This window comes from Ranitomeya variabilis, chromosome 2, assembly GCF_051348905.1.
Source record: "Ranitomeya variabilis isolate aRanVar5 chromosome 2, aRanVar5.hap1, whole genome shotgun sequence".
Taxonomy (NCBI): Eukaryota; Metazoa; Chordata; class Amphibia; order Anura; family Dendrobatidae; genus Ranitomeya; species Ranitomeya variabilis.
In genome coordinates, this window is record NC_135233.1 from 697,198,069 (window position 1) to 697,224,385 (window position 26,317).

At 43.6% G+C, this 26,317-nt stretch overlaps 1 protein-coding gene across 3 annotated transcripts in view; it reads right to left on the reverse strand.

Annotated features, from left to right (window-relative positions):
- Nucleotides 1-20,701: 20,701 nt before the first annotated feature.
- Nucleotides 20,702-26,317, reverse strand: part of TRMT11 (tRNA methyltransferase 11) — a 103,628-nt gene continuing 98,012 nt past the window's right edge. For all 3 annotated transcript variants that reach the window (XM_077289434.1, XM_077289435.1, XM_077289436.1), the window contains one exon: nt 20,702-23,125. In XM_077289434.1, the coding sequence (XP_077145549.1) occupies nt 22,946-23,125 (180 nt within the window). In that variant the 3' untranslated portion in view covers nt 20,702-22,945. The remainder of the gene's footprint in view (nt 23,126-26,317) is intronic.

Sequence of the window (26,317 nt, forward strand, 5' to 3'; positions counted from 1 at the left end):
TGCAGCTGTCAGAGTTTGACAGCAGTATTTAACTAGTTAATAGCCGCGGGTGGATTGCGATTCCACCCGTGGCTATTGTGGGAACAGGTCAGCTGTTCAAAATAGCTGACATGTCACAGAAAAGATGTGGGCTCACCGCCGGAGCCCACATCAAGGGGAGGGATACAGACATCAGCATACTATTACGCCCAATGTTGGTAAGGGGTTAAATAATGTACACATATACAGGTGCTTCTCGTAAAATTAGAATAACATAAAAAAGTTAATTTATTTAGTTTCTTCAATATAAAAAGTGAAACTCATATTATATAGATTCATTACAACCAGAGTGATCTATTTCAAGTGTTTATTTCTGTTAATGTTGATTACTATGGCTTACAGCCATCTCCAAATAGCTTGTTGGCAGAGGGAAGCATGAAGTGCACTAAAATTTCCTGGTAGACGGCTGCGCTGACTTTGGTCTTGATAAAACACAGTGGACCTACACTAGATGACATGGCTCCCCAAACCATCACTTATTGTGGAAGCTTCACACTAGACCTCAAGCAGCTTGGATTGTGTTCCTCTCCACTCTTCCTCTGGACCCTGGGACCTTTATTTCCAAATTAAATGCAAAATTTACTTTTATTTGAAAGCAACACCTTGGACAACTGAGCAACAACAGTCCAGTTCTTTTTCTCCTTGGCCCAGGTAAGAGGCTTCTGGCATTGTCTATTGGTCATGAGTGACTTAACACAAGGAATGCGACACTTGTAGCCCATGTCCTGGATACTTCTGTGTGTGGTGGCTCTTGAAGCAATGACTCCAGCAGCAGTCCACCCCTTGTGAATCTCAAAGTAATCATATATACCTCAAAAAACAAAAAATATTTATTAAATAGTATTTTTTTAAAAACCACCAACCTGTGGTTGACCCAAATAACAACAAACACACCGTGAAAAACTAGTGTGGGGAACTGCACATACCCTGTGTAATGTCTGTACTGAGATCTACCTGACTGCGGGGGTTGGCGCCCTATGGGAGGCGTATTGGCGCCCCCGCTCCACGTTGGCTGACCCTAGGGTCCCTGGAAAGCCCTAGACCTATAATTGGGCCCCTCTACCCACACAATGATGAACTAAAGGTCCCCTGAGGACTATACACAGACCACACCTACGTCTAGGGAGTACTAAACCCCACACCGTGCAATTAAAACAAAACAGAGAACATGTAACAGGGGTGCCGACGGCTCTCACAATGAGCTGGCCTGCTTAACCACATACACTGTGTTCCAAATTATTATGCACAAAGAGTTAAGGAGTGATAAGGTTAGAATTTTTTTGTTTGTCATTTAAACTCATTGATGGTAATGTGTATCAGGGCTCTTTATATCCCTGAAAGCAATTGCCGATACCTGTGCAAATTAGTTTGGCAGGTGTGTCCAAATAAAGGCAAGACTACTTAACAAGACTGTTCCACATTATTAAGCAGCCTACATTTTTTGCCAAAATGGGAAAGAAAAAGGATGTGTCGGCTGCTGAGAAGCAACAAATTGTGCAGTATTTAGGTCAAGGCATGACTACAATCAACATCGCCAAGACACTTCATCGTGATCATCGCACAATCAAGAAGTATGTAGCGGATTCCCAGCACACACGTGTGCGTGCTGATAAGGAAAAATTGAGGACTCTTTCCAACAGGCAATTGCGTAAGGTTAAAAGAGCAGCTGCAAAAATGCCTTGTCATAGCAGCAGACAAGTTTTTGAAGATGCTGGTGGCTCCAACGTCCCCAGAACAACAAGATGCAGGGTCCTTCAGAGGTGCGTAAGCCTTCCTGTCGACCACCTCTATCCACTGCACACAAGCAGAAACGGCTCCAGTGGGCCAAAAGATACATGAAGACTGACTTCCAAACTGTTTTGTTCACCGATGAGTGTCGTGCAACGCTCGATGGTCCAGATGGATGGAGTGATGGATGGCTGGTTGATGGACACCCCATGAAAACACGGCTAAGGCGCCAACAAGGAGGAGGTGGAGTAATGTTTTGGGCTGGAATCATGGGGAGAGAGATTGTCGGCCCCTTTATGATCCCTGAAGGGGTAAAGATGAACTCCATAATCTATGTGGAGTTTCTAAAACACTTCCTGCCATGGTTCAAGAGGAAGAACCGTGCTTTCCGCAGCAAGACCATTTTCATGCATGATAATGCACCATCTCATGCTGCAAAAAACACATCTGCATCTCTGGCTGCTATGGGCATAAAAGAGGACAAACTTATGGTGTGGCCACCATCTTCCCCTGACCTCAACCCCATTGAGAACCTCTGGAGCATCATCAAAAGGAGTGTCTATGATGGCGGGAGGCAGTTCACATCTAAGCAACAGCTCTGGGAGGGTATTCTGTCCACATGCGAAACAATTGAAGCAGAAACCATCCAAAAACTGACAAATTCAATGGACGAGAGAGTTCAGAAGCTTCTTTCGAACAAGGGGTCCTATGTGCAAATGTAACATCACCTAGAATAAAGTTTTCACTTGAAAACTGTTTGATTTCATTTTGTAATAAGCCAATAATGCTTATAACTTCACAATTGACTTTTTTTGTTCAAAATAAAAAAAAAAGGTTGAAAACTCTGCTGTGCATAATAATTTGGAACATGCATTTTGATTGTTTATTTTTTTTTTTTTAAAGATACTGTTTTCATAGGCAGTTTGTTCCAAAACATTGCAATTATACTAGAATAGTAGATGACTGGAAAATAACAATGACTGCAATTCAGATAGGTAATTTAGAGAGAATATGAGGAAATATTATTTGCATAATAATTTGGAACAGTGTAGTTAAAGATAGAAGCTTGGTCACTATGTAGTACAAAATAGATTCAAGCAAATCCAGCCCATATTGTAAACATTTAAATCGGCATCAATACCCAAGTATCAAAAATTAGTACAAGAGGGTTCAGCCTATAACAAAAATCTCACTATCACATTCCATCCGGTATGTATACATTGATAGAAGTAAGACTTGTACTCATCATGATAGAAAGTGCCGTCCTCCTAAGTTCCGTATAGCCTCAACGCGTTTCGCCTCTCTGGCTCATCAGGAGGCTCGATTCAATGCCATGTGTCTCGATAATAGATGATGTGAATCTCCCCCAAATTTTTTAAAGGACCTTTTCTTAACAATCAGTTCAAGGCAGCAATTATCCCGGTTGCTTGTGCATCTTTTTCTACTACACTTTTTCCATCCACTCAACTTTCCATTAATATGCTTGGATACAGCACTCTTAACAGCCAGCTTCTTTAGCAATGACCTTTTTGTGACTTACCCTCCTTGTGGAGTGTGTCAATGACTGCCTTCTGGACATCTGTCAAGTCAGCAGTCTTCCCCACGATTGTGGAGCCTACTGAAACAGACTAATGGACCTTTTTAAACACTTAGGAAGCACTTACAACGTTCCTATGGCCATGTTCACACGTTGCGGTTTTTACCGTGGATCCGCAGCGTTATTGACGCTGCAGATCTGCAGCAGTTTCCCAAGCGGTTTACAGTAATAATAATAATAATCTTTATTTATATAGCGCCAACATATTCCGCAGCGCTTTACAGTTTAACAGTTTCAAACACAACAGTCATGGGTAACAATGTTAACAATACAGTAATAAAGCAAAATAAGACAAAATAAGACGACCCTGCTCATGAGAGCTTACAATCTACAATGAGGTGGGGAGATACAAAGTACAGGTGTGTATTTACAATGATGTATTTACAATGATGGTCCAGCCATCATCAGGGAGTGGGGGGTAGATGGAGATAGTGAATGGGCTACACACACACACAAACATATAATGAGTTTGATTAGGGAACGTGATAGGCCGCTCTGAACAAATGAGTTTTGAGCGAGCGCCTAAAACTATGCAAGTTGTGGATGGTCCTAATATCTTGGGGTAGAGCATTCCAGAGGATTGGCGCAGCCAATTATAGTGCCATGTAAACCTATAGAAAACCAAATCCGCTGTGCACATGCTGTGGAAAAAAACACGTGGAAATGCAGCGTTGTTTTTTCTGCAGCATGTCAATTCTTTGTGCGGATCTGCAGCGTTTCTGCACCCATTGACTTGCATTGAGCTGGGCACATCCGCAGCAAAACCGCAGATGTAAAAAAGATCTGCGATTTAGCTGCGGGTGAAACACTGCAGATCGGGAGGAAGTGTGTGGGCGGAGACTGTGCGTGTATGTGTGTGCGGGGTCTGTGTGGGGCTGTCGGGGGTCTGTGCGGGGCTCTCGGGGGTCTGTGAGGGCTGCCAGCGGTCAGTGCGGGCTGCCGGGGGTCTGTGCGGGGCTCTCGGGGGTCTGCGGGGGTTGCTGGGGGGTCTGTTCACCCCTGAGAGCCCCATACAGGCCCCCGGCAGCCTGCACAGACCCCCAGCAGCCCAAACAGACCCCCCGGCAACCCCCGCGAGCCTGCGGGGGTTGCCGGGGGGTCTGTGTGGGCTGCCGGGGGTCTGTGTGGGGCTCTCGGGGGTCTGTGCGGGCTGCTGGGGGGTCTGTGCGGGCTGCCGGGGATCTGTGCGGGCTGCCGAGGGTCTGTGCGGGGCTCTCGGGGGTCCATGCGGGGCTGTGTGTGTGTGTGCAGGCATCGTCTGATGGGACAAGTCCCATCGGGCTATGCCTGCTGCAGTGACAGTGATTGACACATTAGCCAATGATGGGACAGTAGTAGTCCTATCATCCGGCTAATGTGTTGAATGTAATAAAAACAAAAAAAAACCTCAAACATAACATACAACAGAACATACAACATATAACAGAACATACAACATAAAACATACAACACACAACAGAACATACAACATACAACAGAACATACAACATATAACCGTACCTACATCATATAACAGTACATACAACATACAACATAACATACAACATATAACTGTACATACAACATATAACATAACATACAAAATACACCAGAACATACAACATATAACGTAACATACAACATACAACAGAACATACAACAGAACATACAACATATAACAGAACATACAACATATAACTGTACATACAACATATGACATACAACATACAACAGAACATACAACATACAACAGAACATACAACATATAGCAGAACATACAACATATAACATACAACAGAACATACAACATATAACTGTACATACAACATGCAACATATAACAGTACATACAACACATAACATATAACTGTACATACAACATATAACATCTACTATATAATTGTCTAAGGGGTACTTCCGTCTGTCTGTCCTTCTGTCTGTCGCGGTTATTCGTTCGCTGATTGGTCTCGACAGCTGCCTGTCATGGCTGCCACGACCAATCAGCGACGCGCAGTCCGGAAGAAAATGGCCGCTCCTTACTCCCCGCACTCACTGTCCGCTCACCGCTCACACAGGGTTAATCGCAGCAGTAACGGACCGCATTATGCCACGGGTAACGCACTCCGTAACCGCTGCTATTAACCCTGTGTGTCCCCAATGTTTTACTATTGATGCTGCCTATGCGGCATCAATAGTAAATAAATGTAATGTTAAAAATAATAAAAAAAACAAAAAACCTGCTATACTCACCCTCTGTAGTTCGCCGAGCCGCTGGCGCCGGCCGCCATCTTCCGTTCCCGGCGATGTATTGCGAAATTACCCAGAAGACTTAGCGGTCTTCTGGGTAATTTCGCAAAGCAGCCTGGGAATGGAAGATGGCGGCCGGCGCGAGCGGCTCGGCGGAGCTTCGGTGGATCCCAAGCGTCGGTAACTGCTTCCTGGATCCAGGCGCCAACGGAAGGTGAGTATATAACTATTTTTTCTTTTTTTTTTTTTTACAGGGATATCATGCCCACATTGCTATATACGTGGGCTGCGCAATATACTACATGGGCTGGGCAATATACTATGTGGGCTGCACAATATACTAAGTGGGCTGCGCAATATACAGCGGGCTGGGCAATATACTGCGTGGGCTGTGCAATATACTACGTGGACTGCGCAATATACTACGTGGACTGCGCAATATACTACATGGGCTGTGCAATGTGCTACGTGGGCTGTGCAATATACTATGTGGGCTGTGCAGTATAATACGTGGGCAGCGCAATATACTATATGGGCTGCGCAATATACAACATGGGTTGCGCAATATACAACGTAGGCTGCGCAATATACTACGTGGACTGTGCAATGTACTGCGTGGGCTGCGCAATATACTATGTGGGCTGTGCTATACACTACGCATACATAGTCTAGAATACCTGATGTGTTAGAATCGGGCCACCATCTAGTATAACATAACAGAACATACAACATATAACTGTACATACAACATATAACACAACATACAACATATAACATACAACATATAAAAGAACATACAATATATAACAGAACATACAACATATAACTGTACATACAACATATAACAGTACATACATATAACAGTACATACAACATATAACTGTACATACAACATAACATACAACATATAACAGAACATACAACATACAACATATAACAAACAATACATACAGTACATTCATACATTACATACAATACATACTGTACATATAGACATACAGTACATACAACATAGAGTACATACTCACCATCACCTTGTCACCTTGATCCCCGAAGCCAGTGTCATCTGTAAAAAATATTAAAATAATAAACAAACAATATACTCCCTGTGTCCGCAGATATCCAATTAAAACGAGTGTCCCACGATGATCTCCCGTGAAGAGCAGCAGCATCAGCTGATGCGACCGCTCTCCAGGGGCTCCATGAATACAATGACAGAATGTATCCTTCCGCACTGTATTCCTCCGCCACTGTAAAAAATAGTCCCTAGTCTCACTTGTGGCACTGCTGTGAGAAATTTCCCACACAGCATTGCCATAAAGTGAGACTCTGAACTAAGGTAACCTCTTCAGTGATACACAGCAGGAGCCTTCGTCTCCTGTCCGTGTGTCACTGAAGGTCTATAGAGCAGTGACATCACCCGATGTCACTGTTCTATGGGGAGATCATTGTGGGACACTCGTTATTAATTGGACTATGTCGGACAGGGAGTATACGGTGTATTATTTTACATTTTTTGCACGCGATCGAGTATGGTAAGTATGGTTAAATTAAGAATATTAAAATACTTTTTCCTGGCTATGTCTTTATTTTTTTAACTCTTTCACTACTATTGGATTAATGATGGATAGGCGTCTTGACGCCTCTCCATTATTAACCGGGCTTAATGTCACCTTACATTAGCAAGGTGACATTAACCCCTTATTACCCCATATCCCACCGCTACTCGGGAGTGGGAAGAGAGGGAATAAGTGCCGGAATTGGCGCATCTTACAGATGCACCATTTCTGGGGTGGCTGCGGGCTGGTATTTGTAGCCGGAGGGGGGGCAATATCCATGGCCCATCTCTAGGCTATGAATATCAGCCCACAGGTGTCTGCGTAGCCTTTCTGGCTATAAAATATAGGGGGACCCCACGTAATTTTTTTTTGGGGGGTCCCCCTATTTTAATAGCCAGTAAAGTCTACGCAGACAGCTGTGGGCTGATATTCATAGCCTGGGAGGGGCCATGCGTATTAACCCCTTCCCAGGCTACAAATATTGGCCCCCGGCCAACACAAGCCAGAGGGCGCGCTGTTATGGTTCTCAATGGCAAGAGAACATAGCCCAGCATACATATGAACTAGCTCTTGGAAGGATGGAAACTTAAACTGACCATGAACTAAACCTGCCGCACAACTAACAGTAGCCGGGTAGCGTGCCTACGTTTTATCCCTAGACGCTCAGCGCCAGCCGGAGGACTAACTAATCCTGGCAGAGGAAAAATACAGTCCTGGCTCACCTCTAGAGAAATTTCCCCGAAAGGCAGACAGAGGCCCCCACATATATTGGCGGTGATTTTAGATGAAAATGACAAACGTAGTATGAAAATAGGTTTAGCAAAATCGAGGTCCGCTTACTAGATAGCAGGAAGACAGAAAGGGCACTTTCATGGTCAGCTGAAAACCCTATCAAAATACCATCCTGAAATTACTTTAAGACTCTAGTATTAACTCATAACATCAGAGTGGCAATTTCAGATCACAAGAGCTTTCCAGACACAGAAACGAAACTGCAGCTGTGAACTGGAACAAAATGCAAAAAACAAACAAGGACAAAAGTCCGACTTAGCTGGGAGTTGTCTAGAAGCAGGAACATGCACAGAAAGGCTTCTGATTACAATGTTGACCGGCATGGAAGTGACAGAGGAGCAAGGTTAAATAGCGACTCCCACATCCTGATGGGAACAGGTGAACAGAGGGGATGATGCACACAAGTTCAATTCCACCAGTGGCCACCGGGGGAGCCCAAAATCCAATTTCACAACAGTACCCCCCCCTCAAGGAGGGGGCACCGAACCCTCACCAGAACCACCAGGGCGATCAGGATGAGCCCTATGAAAGGCACGGACCAGATCGGAGGCATGAACATCAGAGGCAGTCACCCAAGAATTATCCTCCTGACCGTATCCCTTCCATTTGACCAGATACTGGAGTTTCCGTCTGGAAACACGAGAGTCCAAGATTTTTTCCACAACGTACTCCAACTCGCCCTCAACCAACACCGGAGCAGGAGGCTCAACGGAAGGCACAACCGGTACCTCATACCTGCGCAATAATGACCGATGAAAAACATTATGAATAGAAAGATGCAGGGAGGTCCAAACGGAAGGACACAGGGTTAAGAATCTCCAATATCTTGTACGGGCCGATGAACCGAGGCTTAAACTTAGGAGAAGAAACCCTCATAGGGACAAAACGAGAAGACAACCACACCAAGTCCCCGACACAAAGCCGAGGACTAACCCGACGCCGGCGGTTGGCAAAAAGCTGAGTCTTCTCCTGGGACAACTTCAAATTGTCCACTACCTGCCCCCAAATCTGATGCAACCTCTCCACCACAGCATCCACTCCAGGACAATCCGAAGATTCCACCTGACCGGAGGAAAATCGAGGATGAAACCCCGAATTACAGAAAAAAGGAGACACCAAGGTGGCAGAGCTGGCCCGATTATTGAGGGCAAACTCCGCTAAAGGCAAAAAAGCAACCCAATCATCCTGATCTGCAGACACAAAACACCTCAAATATGTCTCCAAAGTCTGATTCGTCCGCTCGGTCTGGCCATTAGTCTGAGGATGGAAAGCAGACGAGAAAGACAAATCTATGCCCATCCTAGCACAGAATGCCCGCCAAAATCTAGACACGAATTGGGTTCCTCTGTCAGAAACGATATTCTCCGGAATACCATGCAAACGAACCACATTTTGAAAAAACAGAGGAACCAACTCGGAAGAAGAAGGCAACTTAGGCAGGGGAACCAAATGGACCATCTTAGAGAAACGGTCACACACCACCCAGATGACAGACATCTTCTGAGAAACAGGAAGATCCGAAATAAAATCCATCGAGATGTGCGTCCAAGGCCTCTTCGGGATAGGCAAGGGCAACAACAATCCACTAGCCCGAGAACAACAAGGCTTGGCCCGAGCACAAACGTCACAAGACTGCACAAAGCCTCGTACATCTCGTGACAGGGAAGGCCACCAGAAGGACCTTGCCACCAAATCCCTGGTACCAAAGATTCCAGGATGACCTGCCAACGCAGAAGAATGAACCTCAGAAATGATTTTACTGGTCCAATCATCAGGAACAAACAGTCTACCAGGTGGGCAACGATCAGGTCTATCCGCCTGAAACTCCTGCAAGGCCCGCCGCAGGTCTGGAGAAACGGCAGACAATATCACTCCATCCTTAAGGATACCTGTAGGTTCAGAATTACCAGGGGAGTCAGGCTCAAAACTCCTAGAAAGGGCATCCGCCTTAACATTCTTAGAACCCGGTAGGTATGACACCACAAAATTAAACCGAGAGAAAAACAACGACCAGCGCGCCTGTCTAGGATTCAGGCGTCTGGCGGACTCAAGATAAATTAAATTTTTGTGGTCGGTCAATACCACCACCTGATGTCTAGCCCCCTCAAGCCAATGACGCCACTCCTCAAAAGCCCACTTCATGGCCAAAAGCTCCCGATTCCCAATATCATAATTCCGCTCGGCGGGCGAAAATTTACGAGAAAAAAAAGCACAAGGTTTCATCACGGAGCAGTCGGAACTTCTCTGCGACAAAACCGCCCCAGCTCCGATTTCAGAAGCGTCGACCTCAACCTGAAAAGGAAGAGCAACATCAGGCTGACGCAACACAGGGGCGGAAGAAAAGCGGCGCTTAAGCTCCCGAAAGGCCTCCACAGCAGCAGGGGACCAATCAGCAACATCAGCACCCTTCTTAGTCAAATCAGTCAATGGTTTAACAACATCAGAAAAACCAGCAATAAATCGACGATAAAAGTTAGCAAAGCCCAAAAATTTCTGAAGACTCTTAAGAGAAGAGGGTTGCGTCCAATCACAAATAGCCTGAACCTTGACAGGATCCATCTCGATGGAAGAGGGGGAAAAAATGTATCCCAAGAAGGAAATCTTTTGAACCCCAAAAACGCACTTAGAACCCTTCACACACAAGGAATTAGACCGCAAAACCTGAAAAACCCTCCTGACCTGCTGGACATGAGAGTCCCAGTCATCTGAAAAAATCAGAATATCATCCAGATACACAATCATAAATTTATCCAAATAATCACGGAAAATGTCATGCATAAAGGACTGAAAGACTGAAGGGGCATTTGAAAGGCCAAAAGGCATCACCAAATACTCAAAGTGGCCCTCGGGCGTATTAAATGCGGTTTTCCACTCATCCCCCTGCTTAATTCGCACCAAATTATACGCCCCACGGAGATCTATCTTAGAGAACCACTTGGCCCCCTTTATGCGAGCAAACAAATCAGTCAGCAGTGGCAACGGATATTGATATTTAACCGTGATTTTATTCAAAAGCCGATAATCAATACACGGCCTCAAAGAGCCATCTTTCTTAGACACAAAGAAAAAACCGGCTCCTAAGGGAGATGACGAAGGACGAATATGTCCCTTTTCCAAGGACTCCTTTATATATTCTCGCATAGCAGCATGTTCAGGCACAGACAGATTAAATAAACGACCCTTAGGGTATTTACTACCCGGAATCAAATCTATGGCACAATCGCACTCCCGGTGCGGAGGTAATGAACCAAGCTTAGGTTCTTCAAAAACGTCACGATAGTCAGACAAGAATTCAGGAATCTCAGAGGGAATAGATGATGAAATGGAAACCAAAGGTACGTCCCCATGCATCCCCTTACATCCCCAGCTTAACACAGACATAGCTTTCCAGTCGAGGACTGGGTTATGAGATTGCAGCCATGGCAATCCAAGCACCAACACATCATGTAGATTATACAGCACAAGAAAGCGAATAATCTCCTGATGATCCGGATTAATTCGCATAGTTACTTGTGTCCAGTATTGTGGTTTATTACTAGCCAATGGGGTGGAGTCAATCCCCTTCAGAGGTATAGGAGTTTCAAGAGGCTCTAAATCATACCCACAGCGTTTGGCAAAGGACCAATCCATAAGACTCAAAGCGGCGCCAGAGTCGACATAGGCGTCCGCGGTAATAGATGATAGAGAACAAATCAGGGTCACAGATAGAATAAACTTAGACTGAAAAGTGCCAATTGAAACTGACTTATCAAGCTTCTTAGTGCGCTTAGAGCATGCTGATATAACATGAGTTGAATCACCACAATAAAAGCACAACCCATTTTTTCGTCTAAAATTCTGCCGTTCGCTTCTGGACAGAATTCTATCACATTGCATATTCTCTGGCGTCTTCTCAGTAGACACCGCCAAATGGTGCACAGGTTTGCGCTCCCGCAGACGTCTATCGATCTGGATAGCCATTGTCATGGACTCATTCAGACCCGCAGGCACAGGGAACCCCACCATAACATCCTTAATGGCATCAGAGAGACCCTCTCTGAAATTCGCCGCCAGGGCGCACTCATTCCACTGAGTAAGCACAGACCATTTACGGAATTTTTGGCAGTATATTTCAACTTCATCTTGCCCCTGAGATAGGGACATCAAGGCTTTTTCCGCCTGAAGCTCTAAATGAGGTTCCTCATAAAGCAACCCCAAGGCCAGAAAAAACGCATCCACATTGAGCAACGCAGGATCCCCTGGAGCCAATGCAAAAGCCCAATCTTGAGGGTCGCCCCGGAGCAAGGAAATCACAATCCTGACCTGCTGTGCAGGATCTCCAGCAGAGCGAGATTTCAGGGACAAAAACAACTTGCAATTATTTTTGAAATTTTGAAAGCAAGATCTATTCCCCGAGAAAAATTCAGGCAAAGGAATTCTAGGTTCAGATATAGGAACATGAACAACAAAATCTTGTAAATTTTGAACTTTCGTGGTGAGATTATTCAAACCTGCAGCTAAACTCTGAATATCCATTTTAAACAGGTGAACACAGAGCCATTCCAGGATTAGAAGGAGAGAGAGAGGAAGGCTGCAATATAGGCAGACTTGCAAGTGATTCAATTGAAAGCACACTCAGAACTGAAGGAAAAAAAAAAAAAAAAAAAGTTTCAGCAGACTTCTTTTTTCTCTCCTTTCTCTGCCAATTAATTTAACCCTTTGTGGGCCGGTCAAACTGTTATGGTTCTCAATGGCAAGAGAACATAGCCCAGCATACATATGAACTAGCTCTTGGAAGGATGGAAACTTAAACTGACCATGAACTAAACCTGCCGCACAACTAACAGTAGCCGGGTAGCGTGCCTACGTTTTATCCCTAGACGCTCAGCGCCAGCCGGAGGACTAACTAATCCTGGCAGAGGAAAAATACAGTCCTGGCTCACCTCTAGAGAAATTTCCCCGAAAGGCAGACAGAGGCCCCCACATATATTGGCGGTGATTTTAGATGAAAATAGGTTTAGCAAAATCGAGGTCCGCTTACTAGATAGCAGGAAGACAGAAAGGGCACTTTCATGGTCAGCTGAAAACCCTATCAAAATACCATCCTGAAATTACTTTAAGACTCTAGTATTAACTCATAACATCAGAGTGGCAATTTCAGATCACAAGAGCTTTCCAGACACAGAAACGAAACTGCAGCTGTGAACTGGAACAAAATGCAAAAAACAAACAAGGACAAAAGTCCGACTTAGCTGGGAGTTGTCTAGAAGCAGGAACATGCACAGAAAGGCTTCTGATTACAATGTTGACCGGCATGGAAGTGACAGAGGAGCAAGGTTAAATAGCGACTCCCACATCCTGATGGGAACAGGTGAACAGAGGGGATGATGCACACAAGTTCAATTCCACCAGTGGCCACCGGGGGAGCCCAAAATCCAATTTCACAACAGCGCGCCTAGCCGTGTTATAGAAAATTGCCAACCTAGCAGACAGCCTGATTGAATCGGCGGAGGCTTCTGCCAAGAAAGCGGCCGCCCTTCATCATCGGCAAGTTGTTTAATATGGAGTCCCAGGATGATTTCCCTTTTAACTGGCCTTCCAGTTGGTCTAACCATACCATTAATGAATGGGATGTACATGCGGCGGCAACCGCCGATTTTAGACCTCCCCCAGCTGCTTCCCAGGAACTTTTGAGAAAGGTGTCCGGCTTTTTGTCCATGGGATCTTTCAAGACCCCCATGTCCTCAAATAGGAGGGCAAATTTCTTTGATGCCTTGGCTATGGCGACATCTAGTTTAGGGGCTTTTTCCCAGAAGGAGCAAGATTCATCCTCAAAAGGGTACTTTCTTTTTGGCATTAGTAACGCTTTCCTTATGTTTTTTTTCCACTCTTTTTTGATTAGTGCGGATATTGTCTCGTTAAGGGGAAATGCTCTCCTCTTTTTTTGCTCAAGACCCCCGAACATGATGTCCTGTACCGATCTTTTTGGGTGAGAGTCCACTAGCCCCATAGTGCTTCTAACCGCTTTAATGAGGCCATCTGTGTCTTCCAAAGGAAAACAGCTGTGACCCCCAGAGGAAGAAGAGGATGATGAAGAAGAGGAGTTAGATGTATCTGAGTCCACATCATCACTATCCGTAATATTAGACCCAGGAGATGGGGACCTGTGTCTAGTCTTCCTCCGCTTTCTACCACCCTTTAGGGATCTAAAGGTGTCTTCCACCTGATTTTTCAGCAGGGTTTGGAGGTCGGCTGCGAACCCGGGAAGCCCTTCGGATACTGTCTGCTGTATACACATGCTACAAAGCCTTTTCTCCCAGGTAGTCGGAAGGTCTTCTCTACAAAGGGCGCAAATCTTATGCTTAGATTTGTCTAAGCTTTTCTTCCCCGGTTGGGGATGCTCTGCATTTGTCATCCTTGTGCCAGACGCTGTACTGGACTCCTTGCTATGCAGGGACCTTTGGTGTCCTTAACCAGTGACATTTTGGTGTCCTTTTTGCAGCCGTCGCTTTTGCTGCTGCTGCAGCGATGCTGGTGGTGGTGGTGATTTTGATAGGGGTGATGCCTCTAGGTCGCTCATGTTGCCTGGTTGAGCCCACAGAAGCGCCTGACCTGGGCAACCTCTCCCCTTTATGTGGCGGTGGTTCCTGCCGTGTATTTAAATCTGCGCCTGCACAGTAACGCTCTGCCGCAGCCAGCGCATGCGCAATGGCCCGTATTCGCAAGAATCGCTGCCAAATCCCGCACACGCGCAGCCAGTCCAAAATGGCGCTGCGCATGACGCGCGGAACGCTGCACACCGGAACCGACTTTTGCAGTGAGCAGGCTAACGCTCAGGAGGGAGAGCCGCGCCACTCCCCCCCAACCACAGAGGGACCCCCCTGGATGTTGTCGCTGCTGTAGGCATCTTACCTGGGGAGGTGGCTGTGAACTCCTTGCCACCTCCCCCGCACACCCTAGAGGCCCACTAGCCCCAGCGGTGGCGCCTCGGGTCACCAGGGACCCCCGCTGCCTGAGTCGGACTGATTGACCCCGGCATTCTTCTGTCGGTAAGTCTGTAGGTCTCCCATCAAGGACAGGAAACCAACTGATGTGGGAGAGAGGTACCGCCTTTTTATCTGTAGGTTTCCTGTCCTTGGTGGGCGGATCCCCCTCTCCGTGGTGCCGTCATGGGCGTCAGAAAAATTTGAATCAGAGCCCCCACCAGCATTTTGGTCAGATCTATGGGCCTTTGTAAAAATGTACTCCATCCCGTCCCATATCCTGTATTATTGTCCCCCATCCGAGGACATACATTCATCTGAAAACAAGACTGGCGTCAGAAGGCCCCCCTGACTCCAACGGCCCAGTCAGTCAGTCCTGTGACCAAGATCATTAAGCACCTGCAAGCTCTATCGGAAAGCTCTTGTAAACTCTGCACTTGTCTGATCACTACTGCTAAATTACAGAACTGTAGTGGTAGCTGGTTGTGGAGGCAACATGCCATAGGCTATAAAATAAAATGCCTCTGTTCTTGAGAATGGAAAGGATTTTTAATAACAAGTAAATTACAAAGTTGGATGTTTTCACGAGTAGTTTGCAACTGTAGACATCAAAGACCGTGTTTAATCAGACAGTGATAGATTTATATTGTGTTGCTACAGAAAGGAGTAAGACATATATATATAAATTATTTTTTTAAAACATTTTTATTTTCTGATTGTAGCATCTTTTATGGGAATGTGCGATACATTTCATGTATCGCACATTTCCTTGCTTTAGTACAGTCGCGTACAGCCATTGATCTATATGCTATGTAAGTCTTTTTTGGTTATGCACCAGTTCAGATTAGATTGCTGTTCAGTCAGTTTACCTATATTATCTTTTATGGGAGACGCATGATTATGGTCAGGACATCCATTTTGCCAGAGCTTATGTTAAAACACATGCTTTGCAGCAGCCACATGTACCATAGATAACCAACAAATAAAGTTGCATTCTGTAGCGCTGAAACACATGTACACACCTGTTTTCTGTTTGGAAGTGACAATCAGTTTTTTATTTATATACATAGGTCATCTGACTGAGCACTCCGACCCCTCAAGGCCCCGTCACACATAGCGAGATCGCTAGCGAGATCGCTGCTGAGTCACAAGTTTTGTGACGCAACAGCGACCTCAGTAGCGATCTCGCTATGTGTGACACGTAGCAGCGATCAGGCCCCTGCTGCGAGATCGCTGGTCATGTCGGAATGGCCTGGACCTTTTTTTGGTCGTTGAGGTCCCGCTGACATCGCTGAATCGGTGTGTGTGACACCGATCCAGCGATGTCTTCACTGGTAACCAGGGTAAACATCGGGTTACTAAGCGCAGGGCCGCGCTTAGTAACCCGATGTTTACCCTGGTTACCAGCGTAAATGTAAAAAAAAACAAACAGTACATACTCACCATCTGATGTCCGTCAGGTCCCTAGCCGTCTGCTTCCTGCTCTGACTGAGATCCGGCCGTACAGTGAGAGCACAGCAGTGACGTCACCGCTGCGCTCTGCTCTCACTGTACGGCGGCACTCAGTCAGAGCAGGAAGCAGACGGCAAGGGACCTGACGGACATCAGATGGTGAGTATGTACTGTTTGTTTTTTTTGGTAACCAGGGTAAACATCGGGTTACTAAGCGCGGCCCTGCACTTAGTAACCCGATGTTTACCCTGGTTACCCGGGTGCTGCAGGGGGACTTCAGCATCGTTGAAGACAGTTTCAACGATGCCGAAGTCGTTCCCCTGATCGTTGGTTGCTGGAGAGAGCTGTCTGTGTGACAGCTCCCCAGCGACCACACAACGACTTACCAACGATCACGGCCAGGTCGTATCGCTGGTCGTGATCGTTGGTAAATCGCTATGTGTGACGGGGCCTTCAGCCTATGGTGGTTTTAAACACAGCAGGATCCAATCTTCCTATGTAAATGTAGGCTTCAGCTTAGGAGACAATTCACATTTGATAGGTTCCCAGCAACGGGAATCTCCTTATTACGGCTGCTGGGTACACGTGAATTGGCCAATTCATGCAATAAGTATTCTCAATTTTTCCTAATTTCTAGATCAGTAATGAAATTCATATTTCATGTTTGCATGCTGTAGCATTGCAGAGTACTACTTTATTTGTTGGCTATATATGGAGATGGCTACTTAGTAAGCACCTGATTCTCTTTGGAAATTAGAGTCAGATTTTTATTATTTATGTACCATAGACAGTTTCTCACTCCCTGACTTCTATTGGGACTTTTCTAGAAACGCTCGGTGCCTGTGCAGAGGGCATTTGTTCAGAAAGAGATGTGAGCTGTGAGCATCACCTATTGCATATAGTGGGTCCTGATATTTCTACTGTATGTGTATGTGCTATCTGTCATGATTGATCTACCTGTAATCATAACGTATCATAGAAACAGAACTCACATTCCAGCACCCCGCAGATCCATTGCAGACTGCACCAAAGGTCTGTGCCAGCTCTGTCTGGTTCATTAGGAAGCCAGAGAACCGCAGCAGCCTTTAATTTGCTAGAAGCGTACGTCATCAGATATTTCTGAAGATGACATGCTCTTTTGGACACCTGATCGTTCCTTTGACTTCCTAATGGAGCAAGCAGGCCTGTAATGAATCTCCAGGGGTGCGGGAAGATGACTGTGCAGTTTTTTTTTTTTTTTTAAGCACATCAATGCCTGAAAAAAAATCTATGTTGGACAACTACTTTAACGTAAAGAATTACCATTACAAATACCGTAAGTATATTAGACGATAAACTTTTTATGCAGTTCCCTAATATAGTGCAGGTGTGTATCAAAGGTGAACCTATGCTTATATTTTCTTTACCTATACATTTTTTGCAGGATTTTAAAGTCTTACCTAAGGAATATTGTCCCCTAAGATTTAGGGCTCATGCAGACGAGTGTATAAATCAGATGTGCTGTCCATGTTATTCAATAGCGCTGTTCAGAAAAATGTTTTTCTCAGTCTGACTGTGAGAAAAAAGAAAAATCGTAGCATGCGCTACTTACTTCCGAGTCTCGGATGAGACCCAACCATTCAATTCTGCAGATGCGTAAAAAAAAAATTGGATCAAGATTTTTACGGATACATTTCTATTATAAAGCTAGGAAACTGAATTTGATCATGTACATTTTTTTAGTGTAGATGTATGAAAACGGATCGCACGGACATAAAAAAGGAACACAGAAAATTAGAGAAAAAAAATTGTCCAAGATTTCTGGATGAAACCTGGACGATTTCAGATACGTTCGTCTGCAGCCGGCTTTAATTTGTATGGACTTCATACTATGCTGACGGTTGTTTTACATTTATGAGATATAATGTATGTACAGCTTTTCAGTCATCCAAGAGAATGCTTGTTTGTAACTGGTCAAATCAGGACATTATTCCTTTGGAAGGAAACCTTTGATCATGGATGTCAAACTTAATTTTTGGCAGGTCATTCTTACAGAGCAATAGAAACAATGTGTCAGGTTCATGGTGAGTTTCCTTGCTCAGTTATCAGTTGAAGTCAGTGTGATCTAATGATTTTATACTTAGTGACCGAGTTCTCGAAAGATATGAAATACAGGAGAAAACAGAAGTTTAGAAATAATTGATGCACCTAGGTATTTAGATATTCTTTGAACAAAATCCCAAATGTCATAAGCTATAAAAGCAGTTATCCTGATCTAGAAATTGGATATCCTCATGGGTGGGTGGCGACTTATGATGTCAGATGCCAGACCCACAGCTTCAGATTCACGGCTCTGCAGATATGAGTGCCGGCCGCTCCCAGAAGCTCCTTTGCTCATTAGAAGGAGCACCATGTAAAATGGATCATCCGCTCACACTAGCCATATACCCTCCATGAAGAAACGCGCATTGGGGTTCTGGCCCCTTACCTTCCATGTCATTTACACTACAAAATAGTTGTAAATGAGCGTTGATAAAAATATTTGTTTCACAATCGCATCACCAACAGGCTGCCAATCACCCAATGAACACCCAAAATGCTCATTCATAGGGTGCAATGATCTTTTATGCAGCATAAATTATCATCGCTCTTGGCAGTGCACCGTTCTGCATTAACAGGACTCGCAGTGCCGTAATGGCAGCCTATGCACACTGAGCGATCTAATAAGGTGTTTTGCGCCTTTTTGGAAGTCTATTTTATGTCTTTGCAATGTTATTTTTATTTGTTCACCATTGTGGGTGTAATTTAGGATTTCCAGATAGATTTGCTTGATTCTTCATTTGCAACCTTTCGAAAAGTCACAAAAAATGTTACAAATGTATTACAGTTCACCACGCAAGTGTTTTTATGAAGAGAAAGAATTTTGGGACAATTGTTTGCTTATTACCCTAAAAAGTTGCAAAAAAGATTAAAGACAAAAATAGTCAAATTTTCTATTTTGCACAAAACTCATGAACCACATGCACGGTTTTGAAACATTTCTTGCAAAAATCGACACCAAATACCACAAGAGTAGAAAAGAATATTTTAATGTCTTTGATCCCTCCAGTTAGCTCATATGCTATGCATTTGGTTCAGTGACACAGAACCTTGTAACCAGAAAAGGGCCAAAATACTTCACTGCATGCCTCAAATTAATTTAGTTTGTTGTTGTTCTTTTTTGTTTTCATTCTCTGAACATGCTTATGATTGCAGTGATATTCCCTCAGCACCAAGCATCATGCTATATGATTTACAGTACTACATGGACAACAATAGTCTAGAAATGACTTGTACGAAACTTTCCTGGGCATGCTCTGTGAACTGTGGAGAAGTCATTTTGCAGAGAGGGAGAGGAAGTGTGCTGTAACCATTGGGCTCAAGGGCAACTAACAATTTATTTTCATATTTAGAAAGAGATCCTGCAGACTTTTCAAAAATTAGATAAATATTCAATACCATGAATATCATCTATTTTCTTATGGACTCAATAACCAAAAAATGCTCTTTTTGCCTCCTTGTAAGCCGGAGACAGAGTATGTGCACACATAAGAACAACATTGCTCTGCACATGTTCAATTCACTAATACTTCTTTTAACCAGTTAAGGGTTCGGAAACCATTAAGTTGTTAAAAGAAATAGCATAATTTTTCACGTGGTTTCCACTAGGAAGATGCTCACTAGTTATACTTCAAAGCATAGAAAAATGAAGGCAAAACCACCAGTGAAGTTTAGGAAAAAAGACCGCCGATGCTTTCACACTGCGTTCTGTGTCCCCGTCGGGGCATATGTCCGAAATACCAGGCAAAACGGGGTCCGGACACATGCACCAACAGGGACATAGATTGTAATGCTGTTGGCAGAGCGAATGTGAGCTCTGCCGCGCATTATTTTCTTAAGTGTATGCCTACAGGAGGCGGGCACAGACTTCGTAGTAGACTACGTCTGAGTAAACGCCTCTTGTTGGTGGTACCCTTCTGAAAAAGATGCAAGGCAGAGAGCGTGTTCACTCTGCTGTTACCACCATTACAGTCTATGGCCCCGTCGGTGCACTCATCCGGACCCAGTTTTGCGGGGAATTTTGGATGTATGCCCCTACGAGGACACAGAACGCAATGTGAGAGCACCCTTAAAGAGGTAGTGGGCACATACCTATATAGTATGGGCTCAAAGCAGGTTATGGTGTTGTATTCTAGAATTGCAGTATAACTGCGTGACATCAACCACTTTATGGTCTCGATCAGATTAATAAAAAAAGAATAATTTTCAATGCACGCACGGTGTTACTTTGTAATTATGACAGCCACAAAATAACTAAAAGATCAACTAAATCAGCAATTTTCTTTATTTACAACGAACAATAAGATTAGTTTTTGAGTAAAAATGAATCACTGAATATACAGACAAGAATACATGACGGTACCATGTACAAATCCTCATAAAGTTGTCTATAAATCTAAAACAGATCACACTGAACATATTGGTCACTCGAAGAATGGTCTTAATTGCCACGTCAATATTTGTGTTTTTCTTTCCCTTTGTACCCCATTCCTCTATATAATAGTTTGTGCTTGAGTCCTTCGTGTCCTTTTCACCTCTAGTATTCTGGTCTTGCTGACCACATTTACTAGTGATTCATCTTCGCAGTTATCGTCCCAAAGGTGACAAGGTAAAATCAGCAAAATGTTAGCACTGAATAAAAATAAAGAAACATAAAAGCCTAAACACAGACTCAATTTCAGAAGAAGAACACAAGAGTTGCCGCACACCTATTTGTTATGGCTCCACAAAAAAAGACTTTTGGGTTGCGAGTAATAAAAGAAAAGTAAAAAAAAAACAAAGTCAGTTGTCTTAAGTGAAAGCCGGATTGTAGGAATGTAAAAACAAATGAAAAAGAACAGATGAGCTTCAGATGTGGACAGGCTCAACAAAATGCCATCGCCTTCCAAAGCCTCAGTCAAGTCCTCTGGGCTTAACATATCTGGCCAGGGTCAGACCAATAACAAACCACAAAGGACCTTTGCATGCAACACTGTTGTAAGGAGACAAAGCAAGATTGTGTGTGTTTAATGTGTATCAATTACAAACAATAACAAATGAAAGCAATCTCCCTAATGAGGGACACTTCATCACCCTTACATGCTAAGAACAAATTCCAGAGGTTGGAGACTGAAAAGCAAACAGTGCAACTTCCTTCTGTGAAAGACAGACTCAGCAGCCAGTGAGCTCCAGCTCTGTGGCCACTTAGCGGTGCTAATTCCCATTAAAAAGACTATAAATACAGAGCGCAGGTTTATATACAATAAAATACGAAAATGTAAACCAGGGACCTCGCAGTCCTCCAAATGAATATGAAACTGTTCTGTGTTAGCTTAACCCCTTCGTAACCTTTCATAGTGGTGGGCACAAGCCGCAAGGTCAAAGGCAGGTGACAAGTAGTTATGTGGATGGGACAACTTGGTGAACGTCGTCAGCCATGTTGTTCCATTCTTTCTGCAGAATAACATACACAAGTGATTGCACTTATTTCCACCAATCTTGAGGATCAACCCCTAGCAGTATGAAATGGAGAGGATGAGTTGGCAGTGAGGTGCCTAGATAGAAAACTGTAAATTACCAATAACAGACATTGCCTGAGAAATGCTAAGGAAAAGTTTCAAGGAAGAAGGTTTATCACACCTTGAACGGGTACACAGCTCTTCATAATCATTCGAAAGACCGAAATCTCAGCTGAGTCCATGAGATGAACTATACTTCAAGGGGTTTTAAGTCTAAGGCACTGTTTACATGTCCAGTAGTTATCCGTTAGAAAGGATCCAGCAGCAATCAGTAGGCAAAAAAGTTGTGGAGACAATAATTTTGTCCGTTGTTAAAAAAACAAACACGGCTTTCAGCCAGATTCCCTTTTTTAACATTGAAATCTATGGAAAATGGCTTTGTTAAATAGCCATCCGTTTTCCCCAATTTGAAACATATCCAGTAAGCAAAGAACATATCCTTTTCAAATAAAAGAAAAACAGGTGGCTATTTAATGGTCCATTTTCCATAGACTTCAATGTTAAAAAAAAAAAAAAAAAAAACAGATCCAGCTTAAATCAATTTTTAAAAGAGTGGACAAAGAAGTTGTGTCTGCACAACTTTTTCTGCCAACAGATTGCTGCTGGATCCATTTTAAAAGGATGATAAAAATGTATAATAATAATAATAATAATAATTACTAGGCATGTGAACATAGCGTAAGGAGAAACGTCTGTAGTCATTCTATGTATTCCCTCTGCAGTGGGTTGTCCACATAGTTTGCACACTCGCTCATCACTAGTGCAGACCAGTCTCATCTGGATTCTCTCAATAGACGAGAACGGAAAGAAGCCGGATGATACTAGTTAGCACGTGAGCACAAGTGTGGAAATCGCACAAGTGTGGTCACGTGACTGCCCACTCGCGTGGGGTACCATGTGAGACCATGCTTGTTGCATACCGTCACGACTCGACAGCCTGCAATCACATAAAGTGACTGCAGACTTTTCTTCTTCATTAGGAAACCCCCTGTAAAACAACATGAAACACTTAACATCAGACACCCTGCTGCTCTTGGGTAGAGCTGAAATCGCTGCAGTTCTGTTCTTCATTTCGGGCTCGCTCTTCTCTCGCAATTCTTTTTGTTAGGCCACTAAAATACTTCTCACGGAAGGAGTTGTGACCTTGATACAGTAAATTCTGCGCATCCTCCAAATGTGCATACTGGTCTTTGCCCTGTTAAGAGAATGCCCCAAAAAATCATCACGTTACGTCATGTCCGTAAATACAAGAAATAAAACATGATATGACTTTTATTCATCCACTGTAATGCATTCCACCCCAGAGTTAGCTTACTATGTGAAGTTGTTTTGCTATTTTTAATTCATCTGTTTCGGAGTTAAACTACGCATACTCATTTGATTAACAATGGCCAAACCCACTGACTTCAGAGGAACTGGTTGATATGTACAAAGATGTTCCAACTCTTCTCAGATGGCAGATGACTGGGTAAAAAAATGATTAGGAATGTCAGGGCAGCTATTTAAAAGGGTTGACAATCTTTATGTTTTCCCCCACTAAAATAATAACACTGAACATTGAACTCACCTTTGTTGCTGGTGCCGTTTCAGCAGTGTCGGCACTGGCTCTCCCAGGGCTCACATGACATTATGTCACGCAATCACTGCAGACAATCAGCACTGGCTTTACCTTTCCATCCTTCGGACAAATCAAGACATCAGGAGAAGTGAGAGAGTATCCGCAGCTTTATCTTCCTCCGGATGTCTTGAATTGTCTGAAAGATTGGAGAGTGAAGACAGCACTGATTCGCCATAGGGATTATGTCATGTAAGCCCAGGAGAGGAAGCTTAACTAGAGGATGAACTAGAGGGGGAACATATACCAGGATACATTATATGGGGACATTATATTGTGGAGCACTATGTGAGGGCATTATACTGTGTAGCACAATGTGAGGCCATTATACTTGAGAGCACTGTAAGGGTCCATTATACTGCGGGGTACTATATGGGACACTATATGGAGACATTATACGGTTGGCCAATATACAAGTTCATTATAATGAGTTGTACTACATAGGGCCATTATATTGAGGGGCACTCTATGGAGCCAATAAACTGCAGGGTACTATATAGGGCCATTACACTGTGGCGCACAATATGGGGCCATTATAGTGTGGAGCAATATATGAGTCCATTATACTGTGGTGCACTATATGGGGCCATTATACTGTGGAGCACTATATGAGGCCATTATACTGTAGGGCACTATTTGGGGCCATTACACTGTGGGGCAATTATACGGAGGAGCACTATATGAGGCCATTATACTGTGGTGCACTATATGGGGCCATTATACTGTGGAGCACTATGTGAGGCCATTATACTGTAGGGCACTATTTGGGGCCATTACACTGTGGGGCAATTATACGGAGGAGCACTATATGAGGCCATTATACTGTGGAGTACTATGTGCGGCAATATGTGGGGCCATTATACTGTAGGACAGCCACAACTCGTGCATCTAAAGAAAGAAAGAAAGAAAGAAAAGTACTTACATACCCTATTATGATAGATCAACTGGACAGCTAAGACTGAAGAGGTTTATCTTTGCAAGAAAATGGGGATTCAGACGCAAGAAAAATGGAATATAGTGGATGCACGTGGGTGGCCGTGCTGACGGTATTAAGAAGATTTTGTTAAAGCGGAAGGAAGAGTTATGCGGGGTCAGCTTGTAATTGCCATTAGTATGTTAACTAATACAAGTTTCTTAATTTTTGTTATTGAGGCCTTTAATGATCAATCTACCAACTGTACATTTGGTGCTTAGTAAGTAAGATAATAATCGATGTCTCCTGGATAGAAAATAAGTACCAGGTGTGAGGAGCCAGGAATCGTTTCGGCTAACAATCTAAAGCAGACAGAAATATACAAGATCCCTTGTTTAAACTTGGTATAATTGGGAGCAAACACTCGCCGAACGGTCCAAAACAAACGCATTCACAAAAAACAGATTTTCATTGCTTCAGATTGAAAGGAGCCTCTGACATAATTCCCTGCTTAGTGGATTAGGAGGAGAGCTGGAAATGAAGTCTTGAATAACAGCTTTATCCCGCAGTCAAATCTAAACTGTGAAATTAGAGAGTGTGAGGGAGGATCACTGCTGGGAGCCAAATCCAAAGTGTGTCTAAAGATTCAGATCTTGACATAAGGCAGAAGAGAAGGTTTCTAGAATAAGTGAATGGTTTCCAAACAATGTGGTGCAAACAAATGCTTAAATCTGCAGTTAAGTAGTGGAGTCAATTACCAAGAGGGTCATATAAATCTCACTCCTTTCACAGCCAAATTAGGCTCTGGCAATGTATAGAGGGTTAATGCCTCCAAGCATACTGGCCCCACAAATGTGTATCCGCAGTGCCAAAGAACTAGTGTAAGATAATACAAGCAAGATTATGGTATATACAATGGCTCAAGGTTGACTTCTTAGAAAAAAATGCCTTTACCCAATCTACTGCTTTTCTCTTCATCACTCCCGTAATAGACAGATCATTAAGAAGGAATCACAGGAGCAAACACAAGATAAAAATGACCCCATTAACCGCTGTAAATTAGAAGATGCACTAGAATATATCTGTAGACAAAGTATACATACGTAAAACATAGGCAGGCTGTGCACAAATAATGAAACAACAATAGCATACCGTACTTTAGGCATAAAGTAATGCTGCATCAGCAAAGCTTATATGGCAGCACAAAGATGGCCTACTGTTCATGACTAAAGAATGTTCCTCCATGTGATGCTACTGAAAAGTGTGAAAAATTTGATGCCAGACTAACTCCACGATAATGATAGTGATGCAGGTAACATCGACATTAACTGTACTTAAAGAGATATCACTGTGTTATCTGTAGCATTACATTAGGACTGCAGGTAACATTGACATTACCTGTACAAGAGTTATCGTTGTGTATTCTCAGTGGTGTTACATGGGACTACAGGTACGGTAACATCGCATATTACAGATGGCTTGTAAAGTTTTATCTGTATGGCATACTTCTAGCTGACATAAAAAAAATAAATGCAGTGTGGGACAGAGTGACCATAGGAGCTACCACATAGATGTTTAATATGTAATAAAACAAGAAAAGGAAAAGTGCAAGTTAGTTCTTTTCTTTTTTGCATAAAGATCTTAAGAAAATTAGAGCAAACTCTCAAATTTCTCTTTTTTCTGGTTTTCTCAACATATATTATACAGTCTCCATCTCTGAAGATATTGACTAACTAAACATATGTGGGCACACTTTGAGTGCCAAGTTATGTATGCCTAGTTAATGCATCATTATTAGTGGACTTATGCACTTTCAAGGGTGCACAGGGGTTGTCAAAGGCACTGAGTGACCTACAGCT